The 26,529-nt window shown below is 42.4% G+C and overlaps 1 protein-coding gene across 1 annotated transcript in view; it reads left to right on the top strand.

Moving 5' to 3' along the window:
* Window positions 1-201: 201 nt before the first annotated feature.
* Window positions 202-26,529, top strand: part of PDE1C (phosphodiesterase 1C, calmodulin-dependent 70kDa) — a gene marked incomplete at its 3' end in the record, with an annotated part of 250,631 nt that continues 224,303 nt past the window's right edge. Inside the window, exon 1 of the mRNA XM_009332412.1 lies at window positions 202-286. Within this exon, the coding sequence (XP_009330687.1) occupies window positions 202-286 (85 nt within the window). The remainder of the gene's footprint in view (window positions 287-26,529) is intronic.

The following is a 26,529-nucleotide window of genomic DNA, read 5'->3' as shown; positions in this document are numbered from 1 at the left end:
TGCCAGCAAGAGTGTTTGGGGGAGGAGAAAGCTGCTGGGTACATGTCTCTCAGATTCAGCTCCCCGCGCCGGGAGATGTGTGAGGTTGGGTGTGCGTGCTGTCACAAGCAGATATTCAAGGGCAGCTAAGAGCGAGCTCGAGCGCTGTGACTTCCACGGGGGGAGAGAAAGGCTGCTGCTGAAAGTACAAGCTGGCAGATCATGACAGAGCCAAGCAGCAGAAAGGAAGGATTTAAAAAATGCCGGAGTGCTACTTTCAGCATCGATGGCTATAGCTTTACAATTGGTGAGCCCGATTTAATTCCTCTTCTTTCTTTCATTGTCTCTGTTCTCCTCCTTTCCTCTCTTTCTTTGCAGCTCCAGTAAGTACAGGTGAAGACAGCTGTTGACAACTGCCTTTTGTCAATATATGCCTTTAAAACGTACAGATGCCCTGCAATTTTTGTCTGGGTTGGTTTTCCATTCTGCCTTCTATATTTTCTTCTGCCCAGGAAACTTGCCTTTGAGATGCAGCCACTCTAAATCCTTCCACTGGGTTTTGGCATGAGTTCACCGAGACGTTCGCAGAACTTTTGTTTTGGAACCTTATCTCAGGAAAGCCTGGGCTTCAGGATTGCAGGTTTCCAACTTGCTAGCTGCGTTTCCTTCCGATGAGCCCAGAACATAACCCCTGGGAGCCTTGGCTTTGTTTCCAGTATTTCTTTGTTCACTTAGCCAGCGTTGCCAAATTCTTTAACCTTTTGCCATTTCTCAGTTTGCGTAAAGATGCATGTAACAGTTCTTATTGCCTCTCAAACACAAAGAGCAAAATTGCTGGGGCAGGGAAAGATGTAAGGAGAGATTAGGAAGTTTAGGACTGGTTGTTGTTGCTGTTTGAAGAGTGCAGTTTATTGTTTGTGTTCACTGTCTTAGGGAAAAGTGAGGCTTCTTAAAGCGACAGGTGTCTAGATGTTTTTCCAACAGACTTAACTCTGCAAAAGTTAAAATCTGAGGATTCCCTGAGCAGGCTGCTCTGCTAAAACTGCATATCTCACTAGGTTTTGTTATATAAATCCCTATAGATCTTAGAAACAAAGCAAACTTACATCCCACTTTAATTTTTAGATGAAATCCAAGTTAAAATATATAGAAAACTTACTTGTAATAATCAATTGATACAAATTTAATTCCCCTTGGAATACCTTTAAGATGACAGAGATTCTACTTCCTTGCAGTTGTGAAATCAGGAAAGTTTTTCCTCATTTGTACTAGTGTAATTGGGTCACAATTTCATCTAATAATGATGGATACAAGCTTTTTGTTGGTGTGGGAGAAGGTACCTGTTTATTCCTCTGCTTTATGGAAAACTTGTTTTGCAATCATTAGCATCATGCAAACATTAAACTTGCTGAAAAAAATGGAGATGAAAATGTATGTTTCACTAAAATATCTTCATGTAGTCATCTGTTAATGTGCATATAACATTTTAAAGGTGAAACTGCCAGGCAAATGCTTCTTTTAAAATTTCTTCCTCTAATGGGAAGATGGTAGTCCCTCCACAGGTTAAGTTCCAACATGCTCACTTTTGAACTCCCTATCTTAGTCTCTCCCCCTCTCAGCTTCATTACTAGTAGTGTTATTTCATCAGTTTGTGTCAGTCTGGAAGAGAAACATTTCCTTTTTGAGCCTAGGCACATTATCTGAAGACGCTGAACATTTATGACTGTGCCTAATTATTTTTTTTTGTTCATGAACAAACCAACAGGATTGCTGTATTTGTTGCCCTGCTGCCTTTATTGCTACTCATGCTCAAGAAACAACTAAACCAAATTTTGAATCAAATGACTCAGGTTTAGAGTTGCAGCTTCTTCTGCTTCTTAGCACAGTTGCTGCATAGGAGTTCCTGTGCTATTTTCTTCTATTTGGTGCACGCAACCAGCGTATTGATTCTGTGATCTGTGCATTATATAACATCTATTTTTGTATCTGGGCAAGTGTGCATTGGATTGACTCACATAACCGTGAAAACTTTGTAAATATGTAATCTAGTATTACCAGCACTGTGTGGTAGACAGATCCAAATGATTCATGTATTTGTTAATCTTTATACTGAAGAAAATGAATGTATCCAAAAGATCCCACAGCAACATTAGTGTGTCAGGGATGGGCTTAAACAACTTTTTTTTCCATCTGATGAGACTTGTGTGTAGGTATGTAGTTTTGGGTACTGCAAATTTTTGAGAAGTTCTTGGGAAATGCTGAGCTGCTGCATCTGCTATTGAAGTGTCAGCTGGGAGAGAAGGCTGATGGTCTTGACGAACAGAGTAATATCAGGTTGAGAGAAATGAGTTTCCATTTGGGTGCAAAAGAAAATATTTTGCATTGATTCACCCTTATACTAACTGCTAAGAAAGGGCGATCTTCACAGTGTTTTGATAAATGATCACTTATGACAAGACTTAATGAAAATTTTAATGAAAGACCTGGGCCTAACATCAAACATGAAAGTATGTGGGCATGGAAGGAGGCTGGTGCAAGAAAAGCTCCTTGCTGATGGCTTGCAGCCTCGTGTCTCTGGAGACGGTCAGCATCCGTTCACACAGCAGCGCAACCTAGAGCAGTTTCTGGACTGCTCTGATTTTTACCTTGGCTGCTTACAGCGCTGGTGGTGGGACAGGAGAGCTGTAGGAACTCCCCATTTCCCAAGGCCTTCACAGATCCCTGTGGAAGAAAGGGATGTGCCATACCAGAAAGGCAAATGTATGCCAATACTCAATAGCTTTCTTCTGTACGAAGAAACAAGGTAGTTGCAAATCCCTTTCCTCCAGATACCACCCTTTTGATAGAGACCATGAGGAGGACTGAGGTGTGCTGCTCTATGCCCACTGAGGATTTCTGTGCAGTTTTGGATATTCTGCTTTGACAGACTTTTTGCGCTGGTAGTGTGTTGTAAAGGGACTATAGTGGAACTGCTGTGTGAGCCATTTAGTGGGACCATTCAGGACAGGAATCATGCAATTTAGTAGCTGTAGAAAGTTCAGTGTCTCTCAGATGAAGGCTTCAAAATCTTTATTTGCCATGGTCTATGTCAGCAAATTTCAGGGACCATGAAGTTTTGTATACACAAGTTATTGTATTTGAGCTCTTGTTTAACTTTGGCTAAATCTTTCTCCGCTAGAAATAAAACATAACAGAACGGCAGTTGAGTTTAAAAGAAAAGAAGTTAAGAGTTAAGGCCTATATATTTTTTTTTTTTTGTCCTGCACCTTGTCTGATCACTCCTGTGCAAATGAAAGGCTACTAAGTCAGAAGGCCAGTGTGTTACTTACTGACTTTGCTGCTGTAATTGACTGACTAAAGATGCAAGACAGAGAAACATCCACTGTCTTTAAACCTGGGAAAATGGTAAACGCAAACGTTAACAAGAGGACATTTTCTTCTGCATTTATCACCTTCCTATGACCAAGAGCTAAGTTCATTAAAGCTCCCGCTCTCTGCTTTTCATATCCAGAAGCACCTGGCAACACTGTTTTGTCCCATCCAATGTATCTAATAAATTTATTTTTATAGATTAGAATGAAGTGATGGGGAGTTCTGCTGTAACTCAGGTGTTACTGGAGAAGAGGGATGTGGCACCGAAACACTTAGTCTAGCTCACAGCAGTTGTTTCTACATCTTGCAGGAAAGTTTCTTTAGGAGGACACTGTCTCCATTTTGCGTGCAAAAGCTCTCCCTCCATGGAAGATCTGAGTTTTGCTCGGTGGTGCTTTTGGGCCCTATTTTGAATAACTCTTTAAAAATGTCATTTTCTTAATGTTGCTGGAATTTCTCATGTTGCAGTTCACTACCTGAAACCCACTTCAACATCCCTTTCAACGTCACAGGTAGAACAGCCAAAGTAGTTCTTGCTGGTCCCTCTGACAGATCACTTCAGAAACGCCTTCTGTGTTTTGGTCAAAGAAAATGTTGCTTGAGGAGGTACGTGCGCTGTGCTGGTCTAAGTTGGGGTGGGGAAGATTGGAAGCAAACTAAATAGTGAACTCAGCTTTATTAGGATAAGGAAAAATACCTTCAGGTCTCTGTCATGTGCTTAACTTCTAAAGAAAATGCTGCTGTGGATTTTCTGTTATTCTCTCCTGAATGTCCATTAGGAGTAGAATAGACAGGAATGGGTTTTTAAAATTATTCTAGAAAGAAACCAGTGAAATAAGAGCAGTTTCATTTTTTGTACTGTATTTTGGCCAGAGAACTGTGTACACTGTAGCAATTAACTGTTTTGATTTTGTGTATTGATTTTCAGCCTTGTTGGAGTTTGTCATTCATCTGAGGGCAACGGGCACCTTTGCAACCCACAAAAGAGGCAGGTTTCAGCAGAAGACACCCAGTACATTTTCATGGAGATTTCCTTTAATTCTGCCCTTAGTTGCTTATAATGAATGTCATTCTGACTGAAAGCACGCTGTAATTACAAGGTGCTGACAAATCTCTCGCTAATTCTGCATGTGCGTCACTGAGAGCCTTCCTTCAAAGGAGGTCTGGGAGAAATGTCTGTCTGTGGGGCCAGTCCGCTTTCGGGGAGGGGGGGAGGTATCTCTGCTTGCACACGAACAGTGTCACTGGCAAAAGGTGAAGGGGGAATGTATAGTCACCACTCCTGCTGTGGATTATAGCCTCTCCTTGTCTTTGTACCTAAATTCTATCATTTTCTTTGTTATGACATAATACAAAATATTTAAAAAACAACAATGAAAGACCCAAAACTCTGCTCTTTTTTTTTCTCCCCCTCGCTCTCCTGATAGACCTTAATGAGAGGATATTTTCTCAGTAAGAGCTGATAGGAAGCACTGATTTCTGTGTAAACAGTGGAACACTGTCATCTGAAATCTAGGAACTGGGAAATCTAAATTTATTAATATAATAAAAATACTATGCTTGCCATAGGACGTGAGATTTTTAATGTGATTTGAGGAAGCCTGATGTAGTTACAATACGCTATAAAGAATTAAAATCTCTTCCAACATAGTCCTACCCCAACACATTCACCTAAAGAAAGCTGTCAGCAAATAAATTGTGAAATAAAGCTCTAAAGTTATAAGAGGTTTTTTCTGTTCCCTCCATTACAAAGTTGTGTTTTAGCTTCAAACCAGTCTGGTCTCTGTCTGCTCTGCCTGAAAATACACCTGAAAGGAATCTGCATAGTTGGCGTGCATATGGGTGAGATACCCAGCTGGCCCTTTGTGTGGGGTGGGTGGTCTCTACCACAGTGATGGGCAATAGTAATTCCTGCTTTTGGTACTTTAACCTGTAGCTGCTTCTATACAGGGGTGGAGATGGTGATTTCTGTGGCATCTACAGGGTCTCAATGTTGCACTGACATCTTTGATGTTGCAGGGGTGGACAGCTGTAAGCTAAGTAAATGGTCTTTGAAAAGACTGCAGGGATAGTTCTTGTGTGGGAAAAAGCCTGGCAATGTTTTCATGGAGCTCTGCCCTGTTGCCTCTGTGGATGGTCTACCTTATCACTGCTACCTGCTGTTCACAGCTGTGCTCTGCTGCCTGTATCTCGGCATCCAGAAACACAGCGAGTGTTTGGGGCTGTCCCCTTCTTTGCCAGAGTTGTTTTGAGTGAGAGGTTACCACGCAGGGTTGCACACCAGGCTCATTAGCAGCTCACAAAGGATCAGATTCAGATTGCAGGTCCCTGTGGCAGGGTCACTTCAAAAGCGTTATTTTCCTTCCTCCTCTTGATTTTATTTCTCAGGGAAGCTGAGAACAGTAAAGCTTTTGCAGCATGTTTTGATGTGAGTGAATGGGCATCCCCGTTCTCTGCAGCTGAGTTCCATACATGGGAAAACAACCTCCAGAGCCCTGGGTGAGGAGAGATGTTAATGGATAAAACCATTGTCCATCACTGTCAGGAAGCGTTCCTTTAATTACTTCACATGATTTTTATTATTTTTTTTTTAAGGTTGGTGAATTGCATGTGTCCAGGTCTTGGTGCTCGGTCATCTCTGAGTCTAGCTTCAGGAGTAATGTCACCAAATGGTCTAATGCCCTCAATGTGTTGGGAATAAGATTCACTAATGGGAAGTAGCTATGAAAACTGGGCTTGTGGGGCAGCAGAGCCCCCAACACAAGGTGTAAATAGGGCAGAAGGTGGAGACACCTGGCTGGAAATGAGGGCTCCTGTTCCCTTTGTGCCAGATCCCAGACCCACCGTGCTGTTTGTCTCCCTGCTCATCTTCTGTGAGGGAAGGAAGCACAGTCAGTCCTCTTCTAGAAACAACAAATGATTTTTGCTCCCTACTAGGAGGGGACCCATCTTACCGTGGTGAGAAATAGCATTGCCCCTGCTTTTGTTTTCTCTCTGGTCTTTGGCCAACTACTCCTGCTCCCAATGCCTTCTGAATTGATGCAGCGAGATTAATTACAAATTTCAGATTTTCTAGAACACCCACAGTTCAAAAGAAATAAACAGGAATGAACTCTTCTGTGCCTTTTGAGATCAGTTTTAGACAGGCAGCCAGGCCTGTTCCTGAGCAGGCAGGCTCTGACCGAGAGCAGTCTTCCCTCATTCACAGCCCCAGCCGGCTCCCTCTCCCATGCCGAAAGCCAGAGGGCTGCATCCTCCTCCTTGTACTGCAGCTGTGAGGACCGGAGTCTAGGAGCTTTCAAACATAATTGCCTTTGGGAATTTGCATTTCTGCTGCGGATCTTCTATTTTAAACCCTTGTGCTGTACTAATTGGTCTATTTTCCTGATGTAGTATAAATGCAAGCTCATTTTTCCAAGTTCTGTAGCTCTGCACAAGAGAGCAAAAGGCTCCTGGAGGTATCCTGCACTTATCTGTGTACTAGTGCAAATCAAGTCAGGAGGCAGGATCCTGGCCAGCGGTAAATCTGCATCACTCTGCTGCAGTTGGGAGAACGGCAATGATTTAAACGAGCAAAGGATCTGTCCTAAACAGTCTTTTTCAGTTAAAGCAAATGCTGCTGTATGTTAGAGAAGGAGCTGCCCTGCGTACGAGGAAGGAAAATCATGCAGCTTTTCCACGGCTTGCTTCCAAGACTTCATCAAGATTATGCTGATATGATTTTGCTCCCTGCTTCTCCCTGCCTGGTGACAGACCTTGTATCTAACAATCCTGCTGAAACTAGATCCCAGATTTCTAATAGCTACAGGCTCGAAATTTTCAGGCCTGGGAACTTAACCCTCATGACTACATCAATAGCCTCGTGCTATGGCTGTGTGCAAAGTTGGAAGCGTGGTGCGGGGAAAGTTGTAGTAATTACTGAACAGATGCACTTAATGAGGTCTCTACTGGCTTCCCAGCTGGCCGTGTGCTGGGACAATGTGACAGCAGTCGCTCGGGTCATTGTGTGACATCGCATCCTCCCCCTTGTTGTCATAGCAGCTGCAATCAGCCCCCTGAAAATTTCCCTCAGGAAGACTGCAAGCATCATTTCTCTCCATTAAATGGCAGTGCATGGTGCTTAGTCTCTTGCTGTTGCACGACGCTACATCTTATTTCTATTGATTTAGTGTCCTTCCAACTGTCCGTCGTCCATGTTCCCCCCCCCCCCCCCCCCGGCGATGAGACCTGTCAAATGGTCAAATGATGTGTTATTGGGAAAGGGGCGAGGGTAGACAACTTGCTCAGCCAGTACCACTTAATTCAGTTTCAACTCCAAGTGCCTCTTCTACGTTCAGTAGATTTACAGCCAGTTTATACTCATCGGAGGTGACGATAAGAACACTGTTTGGATTCAGATTGCATATCCTTTCTTTTTTGGTACTGACAATGAATGCTTATTAGGAGTGAAAGCTTTCCAAAATCAAATTTTACTAGTTTCTTCCCCGCGTATGTAGGTAGCTGAAGTCCTTGCAGTTCCCTCAAATGGCATGCCAATTGTTTTTTATTGACTCACTTTTTCACATTCTTTTTTTTTCTTTCCATTTCTGGGTCTTGTACTCTCGAACTGTGGTAATGGATCTAGTCCCCAAAATTTGTACTAGTGTTCTCCTCTTTATGCTTTATCCTTTCCCTCTTTTATTTTGCGCTTCATGAATGCCGGTGTGATTTAGTTTGAATCATGTCAACTGAAAACTAAGCTTTCTTGCTCTAGTCCCACCACACAGCTAAGTACATACAGAAAATTTCCAGGGATATTTTTTATTGCTAGTTCAAGTAGAGCAAGTAATTAAACCACTTTGGAAATAGACTTGCAGTAAAAATTATAAACACATTAACTTTCTCTGAAACTACTTACAGCAAAGTGTTCCTCTGCTTAGAATACTGAGTTTGAGTTTTGGTTATTTTATGATCCCTATAGATAAAGACAAATGATGTACACCTACCAGGCAGATACCCTTAAGAAAACCTAAAAGGAGATTTTCCTTCAGGCCATGATTCTGCTGTTGGATGTGCACGTGAAACCTTACTGAAGTAGCAGGATTTTTCAAACAGGTGGTCCTCAGTTAGTTGCAGGCTGAGGAGCTCTGTTGCGTAGTGATAAAAGTGCGCCCCATGATTAAATGAGAGCAGTTGGTATTTTCATCAAATACCAAGTGGATACAATTGCAATTGTAACACTCTAGGAAGTTAGCAAAGAATGAAAATGCATGGAGAAAAAGAACTCTCTGAAATTTATAGGTGGTACTGTCAGCTGTGCTCCATATGTAAAATGTTGTTTTCCTCTCCCATTAAAACTGGCGTTTTGCAGGATAGGATGTTTTATACGCTGATGTGCACGATGTGAATAGCAGAATACGAAGCCCATTTAGTTTATATTGATTTCCTCCCCCGCTCCCAAAGCTGTGATTATTACCAGACATGTATACTTGAAATGTACTCTGAAAATGGGATCTTTAAGATGTTCAGACTTCTTTATTTGCCCTTATTTGGTGGCACTGTACCACATTTTATTAGTCTACAGGAGGGAGATGGTCTTTTCTCCCAACTGCAGGCCCTTGATCTAAAGACAATCGATGTTCTTTCCGCCTTGAACATTATCGTAATTCAGAATTACAGATCTTGCAGGCCAAATTATGTTCTGACTTTTATGCAATCCTGGTAACTCAAAACATAATTTGGCCTGCAGTGTGTATTATTTTTCTTAAAACTGCTGTATGAGCAAATCTAAGAAATCTTTGGCAAAGCTGTGGGTTTTTTTCCTTGTCAAAATCTGGAATATTAAACTTGATAATCAAAGCTGATTTCAATCTGAGTCACAGGGAGGGTGATCTATATTTTATAGTCCATGTACTGTATATATGGCATATAGTAAAAAAAGTGTTGAACGTATATATAACTGTTATGGAGCACAAGGGACTGTGGTAGATTCTACTGCTGCTCCTAGGAACGTAAATAACTTTTCAGCATTAATTTACAGAATCTCATCCCATGGCTCCTCAGATAACAAAAGCAGTGGGACCTTCCAGAGCCCCAGCTGTTGGCTGACTCTGCTGTTACAAAAATCAACGGATATCTTTAGAAGGTCCAGAACAGGACACCCTGTGCTACTTTTGAAAGTTCCTTTGCAGATAAAGAGTTAATTTCTTTCTGGTAACCTCAACACTTAAATAGAATTCCTGCAGGAAATACCTAAGACCTAATGACTGCTGCTAACCTTAGCTTTTAGTTGATTGTCTGCTTTTCAGAAATGATGCAGCATATATAGATCAACTGATAATGAGCATCTTGCTTCACTTCAACAGAATGAATTCTGAGTTTTCACAAGCATAATTCAGGGTAGATTTGAGCTGAAAGTGTTTAATGACATTTGGGTGCATGTTTCTTCTGCAAAAATAATTAATTTTTCCATGCTGTGAATTTTTGGTTGTGCTACAGGTGGGTATTAAGGTAGTTGTTTTACCTCTTCTCCCTATTAAATGTAGATAGAAACAATTACATGGAAACCTCCTGCCTCACAGTGCAAAGCCACAGCATGCTGATGTGTGTTGGTGCTGGAGCCTGGCATACTTGAATGATGATTATCCCAGAACTTGATTGAACGGGAGGTGTAGCAGCTCCTCCGTGACTGCAGTTTGCAGCCCACTTAGCCACAGAGAGCAGACACTGATTGCTGGTAACTTTAATTCATGTGGCCAGAAAGTTGAGTCCTTTCCTCTTGGCTGGCCCTGCCACAGAAGCAACCTCTGGGAGAGACACAGGACAAAGACAAACAGCTGGAGGAACCCTGACTAAACCACTGCTGTTTAAAATGCCACCTGGGAGTCATCACAGAAGCCTGGGGAAATCAGGGGATCCTGGCTGTTACTGAGTGTTGTACGTGAGTTTCACTTGGACAGGCTGAAGCTGTCACTTGAATATGGATCCATGTCAGCTGGCGTTAGATCCTGTAACTAAGCAAATGCCTCAACTGTCAGTCCAGTCTGCTAACGCTCCCCAGCATTCCTCCATTCCCGAAGTATCAACAGGTTGTTATTATTATTACAGTTGATAGATGGCTTCATGATATTATTCCTGTCTCCATGGCTAATGCTTAAGGCTTAATTGTCCTTGAGTCAAGGGAAATATAAGTACTGAGCATGGCAATTACAGCACTGCTGATAACTTGGATCCACTTGCTCCTGGAAGGTGCTCCTGTCAGCTTGACAACATGATCGGAGTAAATTTTCCTTCATGGGAGAATATGTTTATTCTTTAGTGATGTTTGCTGCCTTATGTTCCAGTCTAATGCTTCCTATTAATTAGAATTCATTGTGCCATTTAAGTGAAGTGGCATTTTTGAAGTGAAATTCTGTACGGCGACTTGTCATTTACTCTCTGATTGTGTTTGCCTACTTGCCCTCAGAAGCAGCAACAATAATTTGAGCCTTCTGTTTTATTAGCTGTCATTTACAGTAACACTTTATGTGCATAATTATTTTTCTCTAGCTCTGCACTGGTACTTAAATGAAACCTCTGGGATGTGTTCCCAGCTGGTTGTGTGTTTACATGTTGTATTCAGTCACTTACGTTTGATCTCTCTTATGTTGTTTGTGGCAAGCAAGTTTTGTGTCCTTTTGGAAGTTTTTACCTTTGATTATTTCAGTGTTTATTAAGCACTAATCTGTTCAGAAGCTTTGGATAAGTCTTCTCAGAGAATGCCTGTATCTTTAGGTCCCTAAGCCAAGAGGCAAAGGAAATTTGGCCTTTGAGCACTTTGGGAAATTTTGCCTGTAGTGCATAGGTGCTGTTACAAACATCTTTTTGAATTGGGAAGAAGAGGATGTTTCCATGTTGGTGAAATGAGTGTAATACTGGAAGGAGTGGGGGGAGATTTTAGACGTGGAGTTGCACATCTTTCCTCAGGCCCCCATAGTCCTCTCCACCCTTTGGTAGTAAGATGCCCAAGCCCTGCCGCTTGCTGGCACTGCTGCTAACCAAGAGGGAGGGGATGGAGTTTTTCGGCATTGAGAGTTTTTCAAAGGAACCTGGAGGAATAAAGAAGGGAAGACAAGACATGCTTTGGGTGCCAAAATCTCTCTTGATGGCTTTGCTAAGACTAATTTGTGTTTCTAAAGAAAATGATACCGTACCTTATGGACCTTGAACTCCTAAATCCAAATGATGCAAGTTGGAAAATGCACTGGGAATTTGTGAAAAGAAAGGAGCAAATATCCTAGTACTTTTGTAATTGTGAAATAGGCTTCTAGCCGAGCTTACTACTCCAGAATGAAGCACAGGGAGAACTTTGGACAAACAAAAATAAGTCTTATGCTACACAATATTTTTTACTTTCATTCAAAATATTCCTTTTCAATGTTAAGATTAGCTTGATGTATTTAGTGGATTTATCACATCCAGTAAACTGCCTATGCAGACAGCACATGCCATGTTTGTCATCACTACAAAATATTTATTTGTTCTCTTTTGCAATAAGCTGATTGTTGAAGTCACTGAGCAGCATTCGAATGGCTAAGACATTTGTGACTTATATGAAGTCCTACTTCATACCTTTGGGCACTCAAAAAGGAACAAAGAACAGAATCATTTGAAATTGTGTGTCATTACCATCAAATAATATTTGATAACTAAAAAGAAATAATTTTGGTAATATTTTGAATTTTCTTTTGTCCTGCGTTGCCTTTCAGTCTATACAAGGTCTGTACTTGTATACATAATTTCATATTTGTTAAACTGCTATAAACTGCAGGAGGGATTAGCATTGGCAAATGAAGGCATCTTTTAGTATGGCTGCTGAAGAGCAAAACAGCAGCAGTTCCAAAACAAGTTAAAGAAAAATACCAGTGAGGTGCAGGAATAGTTAAAGAAGACAGGATTAAGGATTTAGCCTATATTTCTTATTCAGTCCAAATCCCTAACAATATCAGTGATAAGAGAAAGGAATTCAAAATTTTGCCCAAGTTATTTAATGTCTGAAAATGAGGCTGGTATTTTGCATAACAGTAATGCTTTTTAAATGAAAAGGAGCGTTTGCTTTACAGTTCATTGTGGCTGGAGGGCCACATGCCACAATACTTACAGGTGAGGTGTCTAATCTGGTAATTTTGCTCCCCCTTGGAATTCAGTGATCTAAAGTGGGCAACAATTGTTGGTATTATTCTCTCTTCTCCAATCTTTGGCTGATGTAATTCATGTCATTGTAAGGCGTTCTTTGATCACTGAAATTTTGGGACACAGATGAACAAAGCAGTAAGCGGAAAAATAAATTAGACATAGCTGCAGAAGGTGGCAGATATTCACAGAAGCGTAAGGATAAAGCAGTCAGGATGAGGCACGGGCGTTATATACCACTTAGGTTACAAAACATGTACTTGGACTTCCCCAGTGAAAGACTTAGTTTAAAAAACCAACACCAACCAAAAAACCAACACCAACCAAAAAACCAACCCGAAAGAGAAAAGTTAGAGATGATACTGTTAAATATTTTAAAAGACACCACGTGAGAAGATTCTATAAGGAAGCATGGCAGAACCAAAGAAAATCAGTGAAGGCAGTAACTGAGAAGTATTTTGACATCGGTCATGCATTTCTATGTGATTAGTCCCATTACAATAAATGAGAGTATTTGCTACTGCAAGAGCTGCCAAATTAGACTTGTTTGTAACGCTAACTTTTAAAATACAGAAGATACTTTGCTTCAGGTGCTCAGTCATATAGCTCTTAAGTGCTACGCCCAATGTGTTTATGAAGTAGTCTTTTTGTGGGTTCTGAGAGCGCTCTGTTCCCAGTACCTTTCAGTAGTATGGGCAGATGCTTCCATTGAGGTATCCACATATTCGTTGTGCCTCCTGCCTCTTCCTGGGATACACCTGAGAAAATAAGAGAGCGGTCATCTCAGAACTACTCAGTAAAATACAGTCAAACTCCTTCCTCTGCAGAGAGCTACTGCTGTAAGATGTTTTAAAGGAGCATGGGTTTAAGCCACTCTGCATTGCATCCACAGCACCACGTGTATTGAGGCAGAAAGCCTTACACCGTTGTCATATAGCTCCTTGAAGCTACTTATACCTTCTGCTGTGCACTTGTAGGGCCAGCAGATAGCTGCTGCTGCACAGAGAGATCACAGCTGGTTTGTCCTGATGAGCAGATGACCACCTCCTGACTTCTGAGTACAAAGCCCTAAATTATATCCCATTTTCAGCTAGAAAACTGAGTGTTTGCTGTGTTGCACAGACTCGGTGTTCACTGTGGCCTGCTTGCCCTTGGAGCTGCTGAAGTAGCACTGTCTCTAGAAAGAACCAAGGGATTTTTTCTATACAGAATCAGGGATGTGCCTTAAAAGCCAAGGTGTCTATCGGGAGATGTGGCGGAGACATAGCATGTATTATTGCCTAGTTCAGTCTGCATGTACCTGCAATGAAGTCTCAGTATTACTGATGAAAAAATGAATCGCTTTTCATAGGCGTTTCATTTAGTGGCTTTCAGACGAACAAAACAAACCAGAAGTATTTTTCCTTAGCTAATGCTTCAATTTAAAGAGCCATATGTAACTTTTAAACTAAGACTGACATTATATATTAGCCAGTGTCAGTGTTTTGCTCAGGGCCTTCACCAAGGGTATATATTCAAGCGCAGTGCAATAAATGCTCTGACTCAGGCCTTGGATCTTTCCTCCTTTTATCACAGGTTGACAGCAACTGGATGTGAAGCCTGGTGAATCTTTTAAAGATATTAATTTTAAATTTATGTAGTATTAAGACAAAGCTGTCCTCTTCAAAGTGGGAAGACAGCTTTGGGAGAAGAGTATACGTTATACTGGTCACTGCTGTCACTACTTTTATGGGTATTGGTAGTTTATGTGAAGTAATAATGATAATGCTGGCAAATACTCCCAGTGGCATTTTTCACATCAGAAGTGCTTAATGGTTTGGCTGTATTTGCTTCAAAGTGGAGATTTAAAAGAAGGAGTTAAAAAAGAGTTTTTATTTTAAAATGCACAGCATCTTTGTGTGAGTAAATCCTTTTGCATCACGACTGGACACCAGTTGCTGCAAAAGCAACTCTGAGAAGAGCCACCTGCAGGTACTCGCTGGCAGATTGCCAGTGACAGGGAACTGGGAAGCAGCGCTTGGTTTCTATATGCACCAGAAGCTTTAGTTATTGACCTGAATTTCAATTGCTTGAAACAATTATATCAGATGGGATCATGTCACCAGTCCACCTCTGCTGCGAGCTGGTAGAAAGCAGACAAGCTGAAAAGGAAAGAGACACATGATGGTGCTCCTAACATCTGCACTGGCGGCTTATAAAGTGGTGTAGCATTACTGTATGGTTGACTTGCTGTGTCGCCTATTAATGAGAAGTTTATTTACCAGGATTATCTTTCTTAGCTTTTTGCACATGCCGTTCTCTATTTGTGAGAAACCCTTCCTGTTTGTGCAACCTGGCAGGTAGGCCAGACCAGCGTTAGGTTTTGCTAATTAAAGATCAGGCTTGATTTCATGAGTTGGAGGAGACAAATCCTGCCCTGCTCTCTGAAGCACAGGGTCTCTTCGTACCCTGGCTTTACGGTTATGCAGTGCAGGGCGCTTTATCGCTGCAGGGCAGTATTTCTTACCCAGCCACTGGGAATGGAGTCCTGAAATAGGTCTAAAAGTCCTTTATATCTGATCCCATGCTGCTTGTAAAGTAAATAAATAAAGAGTGCATGCACTGGTGCCAAAGTGTACGTGGGGAATCCTGTGGCACCTCAGCAATGCCTGCAAAGTGACCACAAATGAAGCAAGCTAGCAACTCAGTGCACTTCCATTAGTGAACCACTTTTGCGATATTTCTGGAGCCATTCTGCACAGGGCTGTAACTGAAATAAAACTTTAAATATTTATTTTCATCCTGTAACTCATACGCAATCTGCTTCAAGTTAGCCTTACTTTGAGCAAGGCCTGGACCTCATGACCTTTGAAGGTTGTTCCCAACCTAAGTTGTTCAGTGACTCTATATGTGAATGAAAACTTTCTCTAGATTAAGATAAGGCAAAAAAGAAAATCATACTTTTAAAAATTATTTTTTCTTTCATTTTCTACTTCCTTTCTTATTTTTTTGCATATCGTGAAAGGATTTTATTTTCCCATTGAAAAGAATGGCAAAAAGTTCTGCTAATTTCAGTTGGACTGAGGCTTGGATTTGCACAGACAGAAATGCATTTACATTGCATTTAGAGGGAAAAGCAGGGCATCACCTTCTTTAGTTTGAAGCTTCTCTTACAAAGTCTTTTGAAAGTATCATGGGCAACGGTCGAAGTTTGTGCAGTGTATCTCTCTTCCTTACAAGTAGCAGGAAGGCTGTGACAAAAGACAAGTGACAATAGCTGCATGGCACCAGGGCAGCCTGAGCGGTCCACTGTTCACGTTCAGCCTCCTGTTCCTGAGATGCTGCATGGAAGAGGGGGAAGGGAGGCTTCTCTGATGATTAAAACCGAGTTGCTGAACAGTTAAGGGGAGGCATTATGGTGAAGTCTTTTCAAAAAAGAGGATGTAATGCTCCTTCTCTCGCATGCAGGATGGGCAACCAAGGATGAGTCTTTCATGGCCTGCTGTGTGCAGACCTGCCAGTGTTGGTAGATAAAAAAGCAGTAAAGCTCAGGGCATTTCCAGTCAGAACTACCACTGATGTACTTGAGCTGTGAATCCACTCTGCTGCGTGGCACGTTGCAATGGTCATCTGTCCAGGATTCCTGTGATTAAAAGAGCTAGCAGGTCTGTCTGCCTCTGCTTGTCTTTCTGTCAGCGTGCAGCTGAAGTGCTGATGTTTTGGGGAAAGGAAGGAATTTCCAAGGTCTCATTTTAAATATGTATGTGTGTATTTGTATCAATTTATGGAAGCAGGGGGAGGTAAAGGAACTACGCAGCAATTGTACACAAATTTAGCAGAGTTATAGATGACCAAAGGTATAAGGCAGTGAGGACCTCAGATTTGAGGAAGCTCCAAATAGAAGAGAGGGTTACTTGAAAAAGCATCATTTACACTTAGTTCCCTTCCTTGCTACTCTTTTTTGGTCCCTTGGCTTTTTGGATTTCATGGGGAAATTAGAATTTTTTTAGGAATGGGGCAAATTACATGTTAGTAAGTAGATGTAAGTCTCCTCCAAGGGAAAGGCGGAACAATGTATGGGCTTCCTGGCATACACTTCCTCGCTGCTATCTAGGTGTGCTCTGGGTCACCTCTGGGCTTGGATGATGCCTGATGTCCCTGCCCGGCAAGGGAGGGAAGGAGAGCAGGTGTCAGAGGAACTTCCTCAGGAGTCCCACTCACAGCCAGAGGGCTAAACCTGGATCCCCCTGGGATTGCAGACTGAAATAGAAGGGCAAAGGAAATGGTGTATAATTGCTCCCTATTGAAAACAATGGGATTGTTGCCTTGTAAAAACCAAGTATTTTGTGAATGAATCTTCCAGAGACTGCATGTTTTGGAGTTCTTTTAAAGTGAACTCTCCTAGGAGCTGGTAACCAAGCCAGAGCCTACAGCATGTTTCTCTTCTCTGCTGAGTATGACCTGTCCATGTGTAGGAAGATATCTGATGCAAAACTGAGTGGACAGAGTGATGATGCCTGGGGTGCATACAGCTTAAAAATTAAAATGGGATGCTGGAAAGGGAAAGATGCAAAACACAGGAAATAGCGAGTTCATCTCTTGAGAAAGAAAAATCAGAAACGTGTATTTCCTCTCCCAGTCCTCTCTTGCTTTGTCTGATATAAACTCAACAGAAATCAGAGGCAATGGGTCCTCTTTCCTATTTGACTTTTGAAATAGACCCAGTGAGAGAAAATGTGGGCAGAGCCTGCTGCTGGAAATGCTGGTTTGACCTACAGTTAACTATCTCAGCCATGCTTCCCAGTACCCAAAAGCCTTTTATATGTGGTCTAAGCTAATGATTGTCACTTTTTTAACAGGAAAAAATAGCCCTAATTAATAGGAATAGTAGCTCAGCATTTATCCACTGTGTTCATTGTAGCACAGAATGATTTTAGTGATTCCATCTTTAATTATATCTGGCTAAAGGAATAACACATTTTCAGCTATGTCAGCCATTTTCCTTATTGCATAGCATCTTTAGTAACAGATTAGCCTCAAATATTTGGTTTTATGGACTGACACAGAAAGCAGTCCAGTCTGTGGAGTATTGCAATCTTTGCATAGGGTGAGGATGAAGGATGATGCATGTCCCAAAATTATGTCCTAACCACCTAATATATCTAGAAAAAACAATGTAGAAGAAGATCACAAAAGCCTTCTATGCTCCGAGCTCCCAGGGAGGCCTGTCTGCTCAGTGCAGCTTGCAGATGTGTCAAAAGATGAAAGCACACAGAATCACAGAGTGGTTAAGGTTGGAAGGGACCTCTGGAGGTCATCCTGTCCAATCCCCCTGCTCAAGCATGGCGACCTAGACCCAGGATTGCCTAGGACCATGCCCAGATGGCTTTTGAATATCTCCAAGGATGGAGGCTCCACACCTCCCTGAGCAACCTGTGCCAGCGCTTGGTCACCCTGATGTTCAGAGGGAACCTCCTACGTTTCAGTGTGTACACATTGCCTTTGGTCCTGTCACTGGGGACCACTTAAAAGAGCTTGGCTCCGTCCTCTTTGCCCCCTCCCTTCAGGTATTTCTACACATTGATGAGATCCCCCTAAGCTTTCTCTTGTCCAGGCTGCACAGTCCCAGCTTTCTCAGCCTTTCCTTATATATGAGGTGCTCCAGTCCCTTAACTGGCTTTTGCTGGACTCTCTCCAGTATGTCCACGTCTCTCTTGTACTGGGAAACCCAGAACTAGACCCAGCACTCCAGGTATGGCCTGACCAGTGCTGCATAGAGGGGATCACCTCCCTTGACCTGCTGGCAACACTCCTCCTAATGAAGCCCAGGGTACTGTTAGCTGCCTTTGCTGCTAAGGCAAGTTGCTGGCTCATGTTCCAGCACATCTGGCCTTCTCTCACCCATCAGCAAGGCCAGGCCTTGCACTTGGGCATGACACTGCTGTGACACCTCCCCTCCTTTATGAACCTCTGTGCCAGGGAACAGCCAGGACCAGGAAGTGCCAGAGAGAAATAGTGGCACTGCATCGTGTACTAGCCCACCTCATTCCAAGTATACCAGCTGGAAAATGTATTTTTAGGCTGCGCTCCAGTGCTGTAGCTCCTCTCCAGCCATGAAACCTACCATGGCATTGGGTTATGCATTGGAAACGGAGTTGCTGGACAGAAGGTGTGCACGTCTGGGCTATAACTGCTGTTGAGGAAATCAATCTAATACTGCATAACCTCTTAAGTTCTGTCTTGTGGCACATATTGGGCAGTATCAGTGCAGGGGTTTATTACAAGGCAGTTGAAAACAATCCGGGCAATGAGGAGTAAAAGGCAAATGCAAAGTACTGTGGTTTATTTTTTTGTCCTTTGAATGTTCCAGTCACTACCACAGTAGCCTAAGGTACCTTTGCTATGGATACCAAGGCTCTAGCTCTCCTAATTTTTCAGGAACAACTTCTTTACAACCTGACTGCACTAAGAGCATAGAATCACCTCCCTGTTGATGGCTATCAAAAAGGTAACTCTCTGTCTTCGTAACAGATGACATTTGCAAAAGCTCCTAATGATGTGGGAGCTGAGGCTCTGCTTTCAGCAGTGGCACAAGCAGTTAAGGACTTACGTCTCAGTGATCTTTAAAAGTAGGACTTGCACTCCCAGAGCACTAGCTGCTTTGCTATCTTAGTACTGATGAGGAGTAATGGCTGCATCAATCTTGTATGTCCAGGTAACAAAAGTGCCTGTTTGGCTGAGCGAGGATGCCATTGTATCACCGTCAATTTAAGTACCTGTTGATAAAGTGCTCTGGAGCTACGGCATTTCCCCCATGCTAAAGAATCATTTGATTTGCTGCATCGCACAGTTTTATGACCAAGCTGTCGTATCAGAGCTGGCAGGTACATGTGGCTGAGATGCTTCGTTGCTCTGTGATGGTTATGGATTCAGTTATTTTTAAAGCCAGCTCCTTTGGTGAAGAGGAAAACACAAACCTCATCTGTATCGGAGGCTGAACTTCTGCTCTGGCATTCCTTTAGAATGCACAGCTCAATGATTTTCTTTTTGATATATTATTTTTTTAAGATCGCTCTATTTCATCCTTGTGTGGAACAGCAGCATACATTCTTTCCTTTTTTTTTGGTGTTCAGCAAGGGAATAAAGGTCCCTGTGAGAAATTCGCAGGAGGCCTCATTTACTAGCATTACAAAATTCAAATCCAAAGGGTCACACCCACAAGAGCTAATTGTCAAACTGTGCTCTACCAATGGAAAAAAAATGTTTCCATGGTAACTTTCTAATGAGTCTGCCTGAAAACCTTTCCAAGAAGAACTTTTTTCCAGCGGATTAGGCATTTGTTAGGTCAAGTGGCTCCTACACTGTAGTTATAACCTCACATGATATTGCTGGTGGTTTTTACACAGCCCAGTTATTTTCAAGGAAAGAGCCTCAACACAATTTGTACAAGCAGCACACGAAACCGGGTCAGGGCATGATTTCACCTAACTTAAGGCATCCTCATCTGAGGTAATCATGTTGGCTTCCTTTATAATCAATGTAGAGAAATAGATTCTTGTAGAGTGTTGTTCATCTGACCTATTTTAGACATCAATCTCAGGCTGAGCTGAATCATGCCCTAGAAGTGACATTTTCTTTCTGTTGATTATAAAGGGAGCCTGGATGACTATATCGCACTTGTCAATATCTAGATCTGAAGAGATGCCCCTCTCACTCCCCAGATGCTTTTGCAATCTAGAGGTCTAGGAAATATGTTTTTAGAAAAAAAAGGTAGAATGAATAATTATACAGCCTGGAAAAGATAAAATGAGGGACATGCATGTAAAAATTTTCAAATACATAAGACATTTGAAAAGAAGGGAAAAGTGATTGAACTGGACAAAACCAGTGGGTTAAACACTTCTATAACAAGGATAGCGAGACACTGATGTTTCACTGAGAAGTACTGATTATCTACCTTTTTGTGGAAGCATTCCACAACTTGTTTCACTTCCCAGCACTCTACAAGTTCCAGCCTTCTACTTTAATAGAAAGGTACTTACTGATATACTTTTTTCCTGTTGTCAAGACAACACATGGTTGTATATCCTCCTTTTGTTTCTCAAGGATGTATTAAAAAAAGAAAAAAACCACCAAGCAAACAGTTTTTTCTTTTTCTTTTCCTTTTTTTTCCCCCTTCCTTGTAAAGGGATTTTTTTGAGTTTTTTATGGTTTTGGGTAGGGAGGGTTGCCAAAGAGTTTTGGCTGTCTAGAGTACAAGAAGTGTCATCCAGTATTTGAATGGAAATAAAATCTGAAAAAGATCATTAAAATACCAGAAAAGCAATAAAAATTGCATACTTCATACCTACAAACTAAGTGCTTCATGGGTCATCAGGGGGAGATTTCACATGGTTCAAAACAAGCAGCAACGGTGTTTTTAAAAGAAAAAAAATTAAAAACTTCTCCGTCATTCCTCTAGTTTACCTGTTGTAGTAACAGGAATATTTGGCAGTGAGATAACTTGTGACAGTGGATGTTCTTAGTATGTGTATTGCTTTCCCCCCCCTACTGGTAGAAGTCAGTCAGTCAGACCAAAGTTTCCTGAGCAGTTCAAGGTGTTTCAAGCCACCGGTACCATTGAAAGAAGTAGTTCTGCCATCTCCCTCCAACTAGCTACATGTTTCTGCATCCTTATCACCTTCAGCCACTGCAGATGGTGCTGCATCTGGGAAAAGCACCAGAGCTAGGATTTGACCCTGGATAAAATCAGTGTCTTTTCTTTTCTCCCAGAAAGAAAAGAAAGGAAGAGCTTGGTGCAGGTTTGCAAATAAATGGGAGATGAAAGGATAGGACTGCTTCTTTTGATCACAATGCTAACTTAAAGTGTTGGTGAAAGCAGGAATCCAGTTGTGTGATGCTTGCTTGTTTTGACTGCTTTGTGAAACTTCCTTGGTCAGTAGTTGGCATCTTTTAGTAGCTTTGCTAAGGGTGAAGTTTAAATATAATTCTTCTAATTACAAAGTATAATTTAGGGAGCAAATGGTGCTATAACAAGAAAGTGCGTTTTGATCTTGCTTTGTTTTCATTAAGGCATCATCTGGAAACTGAGGACATTTGTCATTCTTTTAACGATTTTGGAGTGTGGTGGGGAGTCTGGACCCGCTTCCTGCAAAATCGTTAAAAATAATCCAACTAATTTGTGTGGGCTTGATATCTCTTCCATGCACGCATAGATAAAACGGTTAGTATTTAGATTCATTGCAGCAACCACCTGCTATTTGCAGAGCAAGCCATTTGCTAGTGGACTCACTGAAAGGAAATTTAGCAATTGGGATGACGACGAACATGGGTGCTGTTACTCTGCTGTGTATGGAGCTACTTCAACCTGTAGTTTTTAGCCTTGTAGTTCAGCTGATTTTCTTCGAGGAAGAAAAGAAAAAAGGTTTTTCCTGTTTACAAAAGTGTAAGTTATAAATCCTATCAAAACTTCTGTTTTTGACAGCTGAGTTCAGACATTGTGTCTCTACAGCTTTATTTTCCAGCATGCTTTCACAAATGGAAGCAGGTATGTTCAAAACTGTGAAAATGTAATTTCAGGTTTGGTAATTGTCCTCTATTATTTTTCTGTTCAACTCAGAGTTCAGTTGCACAACTTGGTCATGATGATGACATGCATAAAAAATTTCTGCCCATTTCTGCAATACTTAAGTTTGCTCAGAGGTTAATGTCTCCGACTTCTGGATTGCTAGCTCAAAACATATTGTGAGTTGGTGTAAGTTTTAGTCAATGTGACATAGGTTGTTTTTTTTTCTTAAAGTGTTTAAGCCCTTAAACTCCTTTTTGTCTTCAGGAGTGTTCAGAGCCCAAGTCTGAAAGCAGAAGAGGGCGAGTGCAAAATCCAGCAGCATACGTTCTGAAATATTTTGAAACTTAAACTACGTAATTTGAGACTTCTGGCCTTCACCTTTTCTGGGTACTTTTCTTGCCTTACAAGTTTTATATTCTCTAAAACTTCACAGCTATTATGCATCAACATTTAGAACATCAGACGGAGCAAAGCTTTACAGTCTGGATCCTCCTTGCAGAGGAAACAAAATGGGAAAGAAGGGAAACCACTGAAATTGCTACCATGTTTTAAAACCTCAGAAAGGTGAATGCATGGGAAGTTTGAAACTGCTTCCTTAAACAGGGGGCCAGAAATTTCTTGTTCTTCACCAGTGAATGAGGAGATGCTAGTATAATTTGAGGAAAAACAGATTTGTGCAGTAGATTTGCTTCTGGGACTGCAGCACAGCTTGATGCATTGCAAACAGAAACGCTTTATGTACCAAAGGCTATTAAATGTGCTATGTGCTGGAATGCTGACTATGGATGCTGCAGATTAGCGGCAGGCTGGGAGTTTTGGAGAGGACTAGTGGAGTTGTACAGGCACCTGCCATGGGTGGGCTGGTGGACTTATCTCAGTGAATGTCTATAAAGTTGCACTCACACTTACTCAAGCTGGCTCTGACGTGGATGGACTCCAGCTGGCTTCAGGCTGGAAGGTATCTTCTAGTTATGTTATCACCCTGTTGAATCCAAACTAATAAAGCTTTCTGAAAGCTTACTAGTTTTATAAACGTATTTATTACAGTAGGATTTTTTAAACTTTGATTAAATGGTGCTGTTTTGAAAGGGACAAAAGCACTCTAAAGAATAATACTGTGGGGTTTTTAGCTATTTTGATTCTAAGCTAAACCTGTTCAATGTGTACGTTAGTGTTCATATACATGCACAGGCTGATCTAAATCCAGGTTGCAGCATGCTTCACTGAGGTTCATGATTTCTAATGACTTTGCTTGTACAAATGTCACCATCTGGAACTAGCTCACGTGACTTTTTATATTGAAGGAACAGACTGATTATATTTAGAAATCTGAGACTAGATTTTCTTGTGATACTACATTATGCTGTCACATCAAATTTCAGTAAGGGGGGATTTGTGTGGTTTCCATCTAAAACAAATAGCTACAAAACACACAATGATTACCCGATAAGGTCGTATCACTTGATTCTTTCACAAGAAATCAAAAGAAAGAAAAAAATATTTGCTTTTGTTGTGCAGATTGTAAGTTTTTCAGCTTTTCTTATTCAGCTCTGCTGAAACTTCTGCATCTTAAGGTGTGTTTCAAAATGTACTTATTAAAGCTTAGTACATTAGAAACTTCTCACCTGAGACTGAAAGGACACTGCAAGTTCATGTATTCAGATAACAATCAGTTATATCTGCAGTTCTAGTCTGGAAGACTGAATCCTACTGCGGCTGATTATATCTGCAGCCGAAACTAGTGATAGTTCAAGAAACCTTGATATGGACAGTTTGGAATTGCTCTATGAAAGTTTATAATGGTGTCAAATTTTAAAGCTTTAGATTTCCTTCTGAATTATTGTGCCTACATCCTGGCCTGAATCCAGGGATACTGCGTATGCCACAAACAGGTTTCTTCAGAAAAGCCTCAAGAGATTAAAAGTCAAGCCTTCTTTTACGGACCTGAAAAATGGTTGTTGTTCTTATCCTCCCCTTAACTCTTTTCTTGGGAAGAATGTGACCTTAGGAAACACGGAGGGTTAGGTGGGTGGGAAAGGCCTGCTGCTTCCTGGGCTGTGCTGTGGGTGCAGTGAGGCTGTTACTGCAGGCATAGTGGTTTTTATATTTTTTTCAGCCCAGGCTGGAAAAGACCTTGAAAGATCATCTGGTCCAACCTTTTGCAGGAAAGGGAACCTAGATGAGATTATCTAGCACCTTGCCCAGTCGCATGTTGAAAACCTCCAGTGATGGGGACTCTACCACGTTTCTGGGGAGGTTGTTCCAGTGATTGATTTTTCTCACTGTAAAAAATTTCTTATATCGAGATGAAACCTCCCCTGGTGCAACTTGTACTTGTGGTCCCTTGTCTGCCCCATGTGGCTCCTTGTGAAGAGAGAGCCTTCATCCTCTTTGTAGCTGCCCTTTAAATACTGGCATACTGTGATGAGGTCCCCCCTGAGCCTTCTCTTCTCCAGGGAGAAAAGACCTAACTCCTTCAGTCTTTCGTCATACAGCACGTTCTCCAGCCCTTTGATCATCTTCATGGCCCTCCTTTGGACCCTCTCCAGTCTGTCCGCATTTTTGAATTGTGGGGACCAGAGCTGGGGACGGTACTCCAGGTACAGCCTGATAAGCACTGAGTGGGATGATTGTGTCCCTATCTCTGCTCGTAATGTCCCTGCAGATGCAGCCCAGGATCAGATTTGCCTTCGTTGCTGCAGCAGTGCACTGCTGACTCATGTTCAGCTTGTCCACCAGGACCCCCAGGTCCCTTTCAGCAAGGCTGCTCCCCAGCCACACAGATCCTAGCCTGTACTGGGCTCTTGGGTTATGATGTCCCAGGTGCAGGACTTTGCACTTGTCTTTGTTAAACTTCATACAGTTCTTGCTAGCCCACTTTTCCAGCCTGTCCAGGTCTCTCTGTAAGATGGCTCTTCCTTCTAACGTGTCCACCTCACTACTCAGTTTAGTGTCATCAGCAAACTTGGTGCAGGTGCTTTCAATCCCATCGTACAGATCATTCATGAAGATGTTGAACAGCATGGGGCCTGGTGCTGATGCCTGGGGGACCTCACTTGTGACAGGCTGCCAGCCTGAGTAAAAACCATTGATCACCACCCTCTGAGTATGGCCTGTGAGCCAATTTCCTACCCATCTTGCAGACCACCCATCCAGTCTGTATCTTGCCAGTTTGGCTAGGAGAAGGCTGTGGGAAACAGCACTGAACACTTTGCTGAAGTCCAGGTAAACAACACCTGCTGCTCTCGCTATGTAACACAAAATGTTATTTTGTTGTAGAAAGTGATCAGGTTAGTCTGGCATGATTTGCCTTTGGCAAACTGATGCTGGCTTTTCCCAATCATCTGCTTAATTTGATTTGTAATAGTTTCTAGGAGGACTTGTTCCATTACTTTCCCAGGGAATGAATTAAGACTAATCAGCCTGTAGTTTCCTGGGTCCTCTCTTGGGCCCTTCTTGTAGACGGGTATGACATTTGCCCTCTTCCAGGCATCAGGGATATTCCCTGATCTCCATGATTTTTCAAATATTAAAGATGGTGGCCTTGCAACAACGTCGGCTACTTCTCTTACCACCCCGGGGTGGATTCCCTCCGGGCCCATAGATTTATGTGGGTTAAGCCCTTGCAAGAGGCTGCAGACCAACCCTTCCTCCGCTACTGGGGAGCCAACACATATTTTTGTAGCTACTTGATCCTGTGATCTGGGGTATACCTACGTTGATAGACAGAGGCAAAGAAGGTATTGAGAATCCTCTGCCTTGTCAGCATTATTAGTAACTCGTTTCCCTGCCCTCTTTAGCAATGGGCCTATGTCTTCCCTGTGCTTCTGCTTACCACTCATGTACCTGAAGACCTCTTTGGCCTACCCCTATCTCTGGCAAGACAGAGGAGAAGATCACGTGGGCGCCTGTCCCTTTCACTTGTGCCCCCAAGGCTCTGAAGTCCTGCTTGATCTTGCCCAGGTTTTGCTTTACTGTGTCATGGTGCTCATATGGAAAAGGAGCAGGGGATAGTAGTCTGTGCTTTTAACCAGTGGGGCAGCATCCCTGTGACATCCGGGACCAGTCCTGGGAGGGCAGTGTCAGGGGGCCCTAGTATTTCTTCTTGCAAAGTCTCAAATAATACTCTTACTGTTTGTTCCTCCTCCCAAATACAGTGTAGCCTGCTGACTGCTGCCTTCCTCCTGCAGCTCCTCCACCTGCTGTCTGAGTGACTCCACCAGAGCACACCTTAGGCAGGTGGAGACTCAGGAGGGGAGGTGCAGTCTTTGCAGCCTTCCACCTGGGCAGCAGCTTCCCTGGTAGGAAGCTCTATCAGGGTGGTCACCCCCAGCTAGCCTGGCCAGGTAGCTGCAGAGCGCAGCTCTCGCCTGCTCTCTGCCACCACGCTTCTGCCAACCCCGAAGCGCTGTCTAACAAGCCTTCCTAATTCGCCGGGGACCTCGGGCTGCTGGGCAGGCTTGCACGGCCACCGGCTAGCT

The sequence above is a fragment of the Pygoscelis adeliae genome, unplaced genomic scaffold (assembly GCF_000699105.1).
Source record: "Pygoscelis adeliae isolate BGI_AS28 unplaced genomic scaffold, ASM69910v1 Scaffold58, whole genome shotgun sequence".
In the NCBI taxonomy this organism is placed as follows: Eukaryota; Metazoa; Chordata; class Aves; order Sphenisciformes; family Spheniscidae; genus Pygoscelis; species Pygoscelis adeliae.
Note: the sequence above shows the minus strand (reverse complement) of the source record. Positions and strands in the feature narration are given on the sequence as shown.